At 34.0% G+C, this 10,400-nt stretch overlaps 1 protein-coding gene across 6 annotated transcripts in view; it reads right to left on the bottom strand.

Annotated features, from left to right (window-relative positions):
• Nucleotides 1–2,618: 2,618 nt before the first annotated feature.
• Nucleotides 2,619–10,400, bottom strand: part of LOC109535287 (protein groucho) — a 73,215-nt gene continuing 65,433 nt past the window's right edge. For 5 of the 6 annotated variants that reach the window (XM_048670400.1, XM_048670404.1, XM_048670402.1 and 2 more), the window contains 5 exons: nt 7,731–7,980; nt 5,180–5,437; nt 4,271–4,477; nt 3,954–4,112; nt 2,619–2,902 (listed from right to left, as the gene is read on the bottom strand). In XM_048670400.1, coding sequence (XP_048526357.1) covers nt 2,795–2,902; nt 3,954–4,112; nt 4,271–4,477; nt 5,180–5,437; nt 7,731–7,980 — 982 coding nt within the window. In that variant the 3' untranslated portion in view covers nt 2,619–2,794. The remainder of the gene's footprint in view (nt 2,903–3,953; nt 4,113–4,270; nt 4,478–5,179; nt 5,438–7,730; nt 7,981–10,400) is intronic. The other variant, XM_048670401.1, reaches the window with a different exon arrangement.

Raw genomic sequence — 10,400 nt, 5'->3', positions numbered from 1 at the left:
GACTCAAACGACACAATCACCCCAAAATTACACGTTAATATGCTAAAGGCCAATTCACACACACACTAGGCGCCCAGCTCACAGCACGGTCAACAATTTGAGTTGTAGGTACTACCTGCGTACTTAATACTCAGTTTTATGTAATCAACTTGTAGTGGCTTTTTGAAAGTCGTAGCTTTATTCCAGAACTTCTTGCAGGGTTGATTTCGTGGCTTGAAGTTGAAAAAGCAACAAGGTTATTGAACAGTTTTACAGACAACTTCATACTCCTTAATAATCCAATCACCCTCTAGGTGCACTCCACTTTTTTATATTTTTTTTCATTCAGTTCACTCAGTAGTAATAAATATAGAAAAATATTTATATAAAAACTAAGGTTTTCTTATCCGTAACCTAAACAGATTTTTATGGATTTTTAACAGGCATTAATTCAAAAAGAGAAAGTGAAATGAAGAATCGGTGATTAGAGTTCAATGAGTCAAGTCAATGAAAGTCGTTTTCCTGACTGCCATTCGCAAAATATTGTCCTCTATAAATGTGTTTAAACAACTCCGTTAGAACATTTTCTTACGAGCTTTGAAGCTATTAGGAAGTAAGCCGAAGACCTTACTTCACATATTTTATAAATGTGAATGCGAATTAAATGTTGGATTATACAACTATAATCTGTACGCTATAACTTTGGTCGCACGTCATCCATCGTCACGCGAGCGTTGATGCCATACCCACCATAAATTGAAAAAATATATATACACATAAATAATCGAAGGAGTATTAAATTATCTCAATGCTGGCTTTTGCTGATGGAATAATGGTTTATTTGAATACCGCAAATATACCGTCAACGCAAGTCATTCGATAAATCTACGATCGATTCGGCAGCATTGTAATTTTCACCAACCTAATTTTAAAGATGAACACACATAATCAACATCGCTTTCAATTTGGTAGCATTTTAGTTTTTTGGCATTTTATGATTACTTGAGGTTCTCCAATGCCCAAAACACAACACAAAAGCTTCGACTTATCACACAAATTTCACGCATAATTGTTTTTATGTTGATAGTCAAATTTCGTCACGGATGACGTGTGACCAAAGTTATAGCGTACAGACTATATATCTTATCCCTCGGACAACTAATGGATTGTCCTAGGTATATCCGTAATAAGTTAACCTATTACTGATGATTTTTTAACATGCCTTTTTAAAAATATTTGTATCAGAAAAAAACATGGGATAAAAAACAATCAAGAAAAACCCATGGGATGTTAGAAATCTGTTATTTCGTCTGTCGAGATATGTATGATTGTATTCAACGGCTTCTGATAGTTACATATACATATAGTTTATCGTCCAATCGAGTCAAATTATTAAAAACTTTTCTAGTGGTGCGCTTTTGTAGGAAATCGGGTTTCGAACAATTTTCGCTTTAATTAAGCGATTTAAGTATAATTTTCTCATAAGGAAACAGACATCTTAATTAACTTTGTGAACATCTCTCACCACACCGAAGTTCCACGAACAAAATTTAGTACCGTTAGCTTTGAGGATGCTCACAAGGGTATCAATTGTGCATTGATTGACGAGTAAGTTGTTTTTCTATATCCTTATCTTATTAATATTACCCATTAGAACTGAACGTTTTATTTACTGTGATTTAGAGGCTCTAATGATAACTTAATAATTTGTAGGCTTGAAAAAGACAAAAAAAATTACACACTTCAATACAAAAAGACCGATTTTTTGAATACCCAAAGGGTGGTAGCCATTAATAAGTAAGCACATATTTTAAGTGTTACTAGAGAAATACTTTTAACTAGTTAGTTTTGGTTTTTTTCTAGTAGAAGTAACTTTTTTGCTCCTTAGAAGAGCGATTTATATGGACCCCATCGATTCAATTCGATAAACAATATTTTTTAATAAATTGGAATCAAAAGTTGCCGTAATAAAACCGTTCAAATATCTGCTTCCAAAGTTGTATTCTGGTGTACTGAATGTAATACTAATAAATATCGCTACAGTTTATACTGCTAGACCAATTTATCCTGATTTTTGTTTACAAAATGAAAACTTGGTTGGACTATTAACAAATTATCATTTAGTGAGCCTTGGATCCTCATTTTTAATATGGAGTCATGGTTCGTAACATTCAATAGTTGTTGATATTATAACACGAAAATGAATCAAATTTCAATAATATTCGAAAAGAAAATTGGAAATATGTAATAGGGTACTCGCTCAATGAGTGCATATCAATATAACAATTGTTTAAAGGTTTCATACAAAAAATCAAGTTAGCATAAGATTCCAATATTTTCGAACATGAAACTCAAAGTTAAGGTAAACACTGTTCAAAATAATTCGTTATTGAAAATCTGAACTGTCGAAATTATACAAGTTTAAATTGAGGATAGAAATACATTTTCAGTTAGGGTAATAACAAGTCATCTAAAGCGTACCTAGAAAAGTTCCAAAGATTGGTGAACAACAAAACATTTCAGGTTTTGATATTGCCTAAAATATCAAACAGTCAAAACAAATGAATGCGACAAAATAATAAGGCAATATCTTAACACAAGCTATGAAATAATAAACAAATTAGTCAAACAATGGAAACTGAATCGCCACATACAGATTTATTTCGACTTTCGACTGTCACAAGAACACTGCTGAGAGCGCGAAACAAATTAATCCGGCATGGAAAATGCATCAACCAGCGGTTACACAAAAGTTCATTATATTCACAGATGTTAGTTTGTCTGGTCCCATTACATCGTTTTTTCCAACTAACACTTAGTATATCACTTCGTAGACTGTCGCTTTTTTGTCTCCGGAACCTGTTACGATATACTTATCGTCCGTCGAAATATCACAACTTAATACACTCGAAGTTTCCTTAGCCTGAAAAATATAGTAAAAATTAAAAAGTAAATTCTGTGTTCATCAATATAAGAATTTTTGTACCATAAATATAATAATTGTATTATCACATACGTGACTATTTGATTAGCATAATTGTTCAGTTAGCGAATGAAGTTCTAGCCATACACAAAACTTTCTTATTATTACTTAAAAAATAAAAATCATGATGGTCTAAAGTTAAAAATGTACGTAAAAATATGAATCTAGCTTAAGAGTAAAGTGTATTTTTGACAATATAAAAGTTTGGCATAAGGAACAGTTGATCAATCTTGAAAAGTACATGAATTAAACATGCAATTACAGCCATCTACTATGAAAAATCTGCATTCATAAATTTTCAAAAATTATTTGTTTTCGCTATTGTAAAAGAGAACTGACTAAGCAAAATTTATATTTTATAAAAAACTTCGTATACATTGTAGATTTAAATAAAGCTTTTCTTGTTCGACAATAATAAAAACCTTTATAGTGTTTTAAAAAAGGTAGTTTCGTATAAAAAAAAATTGGGTGCAACGTTCTTTTCGATACAAAAAGCGAGGAAATGGTTAAGTGCCATTCTCATAAAAAGATACCTGCGACTTGCTTCTTCGCTTTTCGAACATAAGTGCAAGAAACTATATTATTTTTAACTCCCTAAAGTTATAGTGTTTTGCTTTGATGTAAACATCTATGTATATTAAGGTTTGGTTTCCCAAATAGGGAAAGGAGTAAACTTGAAGCACTTATTTATAAGTGAATATTGTTATTTCCGTTTATCTGTATGTTTTGTTGCGTAAAATTGTAATTTTATGTGCAATATAATAAGTACATACTTATTACGTTTTATTTCAAAACGAGCCACTTTAAAAGCTATTAATTGCAGAAATTTGCTGTTTCGAAAAAAACATCTTATCTTAGATACATATAAGGGGGACATTCAAATGATCATTTCTAATGTAACAAGTAATAAACAATTACAACTAGAACTCTACGTAAATTTTTCAATTTTGATACATGAATATCAATAATTATAAACTCGCTTTAGCTTTACCTGAAATATACTCGCTCCGTATGGCGTTCTCCATGCATTTAAGAGATTATCTTTGCCAGTTGACACAAACCATTTGCCGCACGAAGCAAAGCGTAGACTCAAAACGCAGCTTTCATGCAAATGCAATTGATATTTGTCAGCTTTGGTGGCATGCAACACCTGAAAATAGAAAATCCCATTATAATTTGTTTTTTAACTACACATTATTGCGATGTAAAATTTAATCCGACATATGTTTATGTGACTGCTATCATATACATTTCTCCTAAATCAAGGATAGACTGATGTGTATTCTATACATAAAAAACAAACATTACCTCAACATTGGAGTTTTCCATTCCAACAGCAAGCCATTCACCTGTCGGACAATAGCCCAGAGAAAAAATTTGAGAACTGAAATCATGTTGCTGCAGTTGCTTCCCCTCGCGCAAATCCCAGCTACGGACGGTGTTGTCTAAACCTCCCGTCCACAATTTAGTGCCATCGGAACTAATGTCGATGCAAGAGGCACCATCCGTATGTCCCTGGAACAACAATGTCAAATTGTAAACTGTATCAAAGTTACAATATATATGAGGCCAAGAGTCAGCCCTGGCGTAAACCGACGGTAGTCCCAACCAGTAAATGGCCTAGGCCACGCCCCCTACCCTCATTTGTGAAAGGACCGGCCAGCAAGAAAGACAAGAAGGGAGCAGGAATTCGACTGGTCACGTAGCATTGGATTTGTGCGTTTCCAGCTTGCTAGAAAAGACTAGGCAATATTTTGCAGGAAGTGTTGGTATGTAGTCACGTATTGTCTGGGGCAAAATCTTCATAAAATGAGACGTCCCTAATAGAGGAGACTGTGGGTCGGGCGATCGCTTGCTCTAACTTGTGTTGTTAACAGGAACAGCAGTTTGGGTTCTTTGAACTGATATAGTGATAGAGACAAATAGAAAAACTGCAAAGGACACAGATACCTTAAACTGACAGCTGGAATGCGAACAACCAGAAACACCACTGTACTCAGACAGTTGTAAAGAGTGGTAGAACCATGTGTCCAATCTCCAATTAAAGTAAAAAAGTGTGACATGAAAAACTTATTTCGTTTTAAACGTATGCAGAGTACTGCAGGTAATGCCCTTGAGTTTATAGGTATGATGAAAGAAAAGCAGATTTAAAATTTTACACAAAAAAACCGTTTCAAATAAATAAAGGGGATGTAGTTCATTCAAAAAATAAATTACCTGGAACTGCCTAACTAATGTTTGGTTATGTAAGTCCCATACGGCAATGTTGCCGTCGGAGCAGCAACTAAAGCATACTTTGGAGTCCGGGCTGATGGCGAGAGCATAACAAGCTGGAGCCGATGATGTCAATTCCGCCTTTATTCTGGGTGTCGGGCTTGCTAGATCCCATATGGATAAATTTGAAGCCTCTCCACCGACGATTAACGTTCGGCCATCTGGTAACAGCTTTACAGACCTAATGTAGTTATCCCTCTGCTGAGAAAATAAAGAGATGCCATTAAATGTTGATCTGTTAGAATTAACCAGCACAAACAGTTTCTGATCACATCAACACGGCCTGACAGAAATTGCTAAACGAATATTCAAACCGCCTGGCGAATTATTTATGGCAATACGTATAGCATAAGCAGCGGCGGTAAAAAATCGACAACTTTTAGGTGTAGATGTTTAAATCGTGTGTATGCCAAAAAATTTAAATCACAAAGACAAAAGGTATCAGCAGCATTTTCATGGTGGCTTTTCGGTAAAAAATAAATTTATTTACATAATTGTATGTTAATCTTCAATCCAGAGAACATCGACAACTTAACTAAATTTAATACATTTACCAATCTAAACATATTGAAAGCTTCTTTGCTATAACTCGAATAGAAAATTCTCCAATAAAAAATATTCCAAAATCTCTTCTAAAGAGACATCAGACGCAAAGACCCTTATCAAACCGATTCAATTGCAAATAAATAAAGGCGAACAGTGTAGTTAAATATATAGAAGGTACGATCTAACCGAATGATTAGATCCAACAAGAATACTATTATTATGTTCAGTGACTTGACTGAGTGATAGTCCGCAAATTTATGTGAAAATCCACGAGTCTCTGTCTGCGTTGAATAAGAGAACAAACAGTTCGTCGCCTTTGCAGTAAAATAGTGATGAAAATGATAGTAAAAAAAGATTTGTCTCGCCAGACAAATCAAACTTTAACATTGTAAATAGTGACAGGAATTACTTTGCAAACCAAAAAAAATCGTAACACAATCCTAATAAATTTAATTAACAAATCTGTTGTCGACGCGTTATTCATGTTCTTTGGATATCTCATAAACAAAACGAAATTAAGCAACGTTAAATTCTAAAGCTCCTTGGTCACAATCCGAAGAACTGAACAGATTTGAATTTGGCATCTCTGCGTAATCTGCCGACTTGGATCCCATAGGGTGAACTACCCCACTGTGTACAAATTTTGGTACTAAAATAATTTAAATCCCTAAACCGTAGAAGAGTTTCTATTTTAATTCGAGTTTCGAGTTTTTTCTCAAAAATAAACAAAAAAGCTTCTTGTTGATGAAAATTATCTTATCGACCGGATAGAAATACCAACACTAGTTCCTTTTGTCTACAGTATTGCCATCTAGATAAATTGCTGGCTGTCTATGAAATTATTAGAGGGTATAATAGGGCATACAATTTTAAACAGACTTTGTGATGTGACAGACACTTAAACTATTTGTCATATTTTGGAAATCTTGAATACGATATGAGCCGTTTTCTTTGAAAGTGGTGAAAGTCCATTTTGACAAAAAAATTGTTAATAATTAAAATTCATACAATTTACTATAAGCTTTTCCCAACAAATCTGTTAAAATTTTAATTGTTTTTGTCATTAAAAAATTTTGTAGTTTGTTTGGCGGATTATCTGATAATTATAAAACAAATGATAAAACACTTAAAAATTAACTTATTAGCTTGCCTGCTTAAAACTATCGAATAATTCTATAAATTTTATTCGATAGTCTCCATCACTGAATAAAATTTCGCTATCGAATAATTCGTATAAATTCCAACTATCGAATAATTAGATAGTACACATCACTAATATTTACATTCTGAACATGAACGAATTGTTGGGATAGAAAAATCCCCTAGTTTCACATCAACATCTCCAGCGACCGTAATGGATAGTTCTAGTGTAAGATCGGTTGGTAAAGGCATTTTCTCGAAAAGGAATAAAACAGACTCTCAATTTTGAAATAAAATTAAATCTGAGTTTCAAAAGTATGTTCAGTGTCTAGCTTAACGATCTATTTATAAAGCCACTGCGTTAACTCAAATATACCGAAAATGGCCATTCCATATACAAAAAAGATTTGGACCTAATTTGTTTAAACAACTTTTTTGCGTGTAGACATGATACGCTGCGAATGAAATTTGGGATAATCGGCCCGCTTTGCAGGATCTTTTATATGCAAGTCTATTGTCGAAGTCTGATCTTAAGATACTTATCAATTTTCTCCCATGAGATTAGAATTTACTCTTATTTCTAATTTCTACACCGTTTTCATTTTATAATTTGGTTATAGTAGAATTCCTCACAAATAATTAGAAGGTAGTTAAATAAATTTGCTGGTAAAGTTAATTACTTCTAATAAAAAATTACCGTGTAATAGAATCATAGGTTACCAAACATTTTCAATATACAACGGAAATGCGGATAAATATGAAACTTTTCGAAAAAGTGAACTAACTATAAGAAAAACAGTTTACTTACCAAACAATCTAATTGACTGATAGGAGTTTTGACGCCTGGTTGACTAATATCCCAAACCTTTACACATCCTTTTCCTCCTGTATATACGTATTTTGTTGGATTGGAAATTGTAACGGCACAGACTACTTCGCCATGGTGCAAAGTATTTATTTGTCGTGCGTGCCGTGGAATTCCTGGAGCCACTAAAGCATCCGCGGGAAATGGTACTGGCTGCAATTGACCTTCTCCATTCATGTGAAACGAATACGCCCTGAAAAGATAACATACTAATATATATATATATAGATGACAATAACTGGATATGGGTTTCTTTCACTTTCTGTAGCTTATAATTTACTCATAGAAAGCGGACCTATTGAAATCCTTCATTTGAGCATATGGTCTCTAACAAATATAAATATCAGCATTTTAAATCCTTAAATAGGAGACTAATTAACTGAAATGCTGCAGTGTGTTCACGACATTTTAAAACGACTTGGATCATTATTAATTCAGGTGTTCGATTAAGGTCACTTCAGAGACTGAATTTGGTTCTTCAGGTTAATAAAGTTTGCCACGGCAACGGCAGTTTTTTTTACTTTGAAAGCAAATTTCATGTAGAATACGCATTCATAAATTGATCAGTTGAAAGTGGTGCTAAGAAAGCGTGGTTTTAAGATTGTTCCTTTTGATTGCGCCTAGTTTGCAATGAGCAGCTAGACTATGGAATACATTTTAAGTAGGATCATTTTTTAGATTGAAAACCACATTCGAAATTTTCACCTAGCTAAGTAATTAATGTGATTTCTTAGAGCCTTGTAAGTAAAACTCATTTTATGTTCTATTAGAAGTGGTACAAAAGCCAGAACTCACCAAGAGGTATAATGGGAAAACTTAAAAGAAAATTAGCTTTAAAATATTATCATAAAACTCCACCACATAATTAACCAAAACGTACAGAATATATGATATCTCGATAAATTTGGGCAGATAATACATTTTTCTACAGTCGGTTTGCACGACGTATTCTGAATATCAACACCTTACATTTCGTCTAACATTCGTCTTTATAAAGCTAATGTGCATCATCAGAGTCGTCAAAGGTTTCTGCAAAAGTATAGATGATGAGAGGTGTTAATCCCAGGCACCCCTGGACTGGTATCGAGCCTATTAAATATTATCAGCTCAGTTTGGCTTGAAGTAACACTCCCGAACCATGTACTTTAGTCCGCCCATGTATTTTACATCGGCGGGAACTAGTTTCTGCGCACATAAAGTTCCGTGTCGATCTAAAATATATGCCAGAAAAAATTACATGATTCAGAAGCGTGATCCTCTAGTCCTTCTTGCAACTATTATTTTGATATGGAGTTTCTTAAAAAAATCGTCATCAACAAAAAAACCTGCTCCAAACTATTAGTGGTTTTTCATGTCAGGTTTTGCTGTTTGTTTCTATCAAACACACCAGCTTTTTAAGGTATGACTTCGGTGTTGCAGCGAAACCGCAGTTGCAGCGTGGTTTGGGTGATGTGTTTATAGCCGCATCAGACCAGTTCAAGAGATCAATTCCCGAGGTACATTTGAAGAAAAACTGTTGGAAAGATGGACAATGTCGAACGTTTAACACCTATTTTGTTAGAAGAAGAGGACAAGAAGATCGATTTCTTTAAAGAATCCTAATACAATTTACCTACCATTTTTGCGCATTGATGGGGCTATTTTTATATTGATGGGTAGTTTCGGACTTATTTAAATTGTCATCCTCATTCGCTAAAGGCCATTTTTCCAAAATCGTAATTGCGACTGCGATTTGACATGCTGGTCTACTAGTTAAATCGCATTAGCCGCGACTCTAGTGGCCGAGTCTCTAGTCGAACGCAGGATTGAAACCGTTAACGTGCAAAGTACATTAAAAGGAGTAATTTTCGATCAGCCGCGAGTCGCAAACGCATCACCGAAACCGTATCTTTTCGGTGCGGTTTCGGTGGTGTGATCGGCGGCTGCAACTCGGTGCTGCGTTTAACCGCAATCACAGTCGCAGTCTCAGGTGTGATTTAGGGTAGCTTCCATAGCCGCAACAGATCAGGTCAACAGATTAGTTCGTGAGGTACCATTGAGCAATCGTGTTCAAAAAATAGATGACGTCGAACTTTTACAGAAGACGGCTATTTCAATCTTCTTAAAAATAACTGTTTAAAACTAGATGAGAATAAGTTTAGACAATTATTTTGGATAAATCCTGATCAGCTTGATTTGTCTGAACAATGCTATGAATTTCAGATCGGATACCGACAATCTTAGCTTAGTATATCATACCTTAATTAAATGAAATAAAGATAGAATATTAACTAACACCCAGTATATTGAAGAATTTTGCAAACCAAAAATAATATTCTCAGAATGCAAAGAAAAATAGCTGAAAGTAAAAGAAATCAATATAAACAGTATTTCGCTTTGTGNNCAAAATGGACAAAATTAATACTCCAAATGTATGCCAAGGCTTAAAGTAGCAACAACGCTACACATGTAAGTAAAAATATTTAAGTATCTGAACAAAGAATTTTAGTATCTTCCCAAATTTGATTGTCCTGACTAATCACCTGTTAGGCCTAATTAATTTTAGAATGTTTTAAAGTGTTGCAATTGTGATGTATTTTAGTGTGTGATATGATGAGGCTGTTGACGAACTGT

This window comes from Dendroctonus ponderosae, unplaced genomic scaffold (genome assembly GCF_020466585.1).
Source record: "Dendroctonus ponderosae isolate FM_Combo_2020 unplaced genomic scaffold, Dpon_F_20191213v2 Dpon_F_20191213_1, whole genome shotgun sequence".
In the NCBI taxonomy this organism is placed as follows: Eukaryota; Metazoa; Arthropoda; class Insecta; order Coleoptera; family Curculionidae; genus Dendroctonus; species Dendroctonus ponderosae.
The sequence above is the reverse complement of the archived record's forward strand: the minus strand, read 5'-3'. Positions and strand labels throughout refer to the sequence as shown.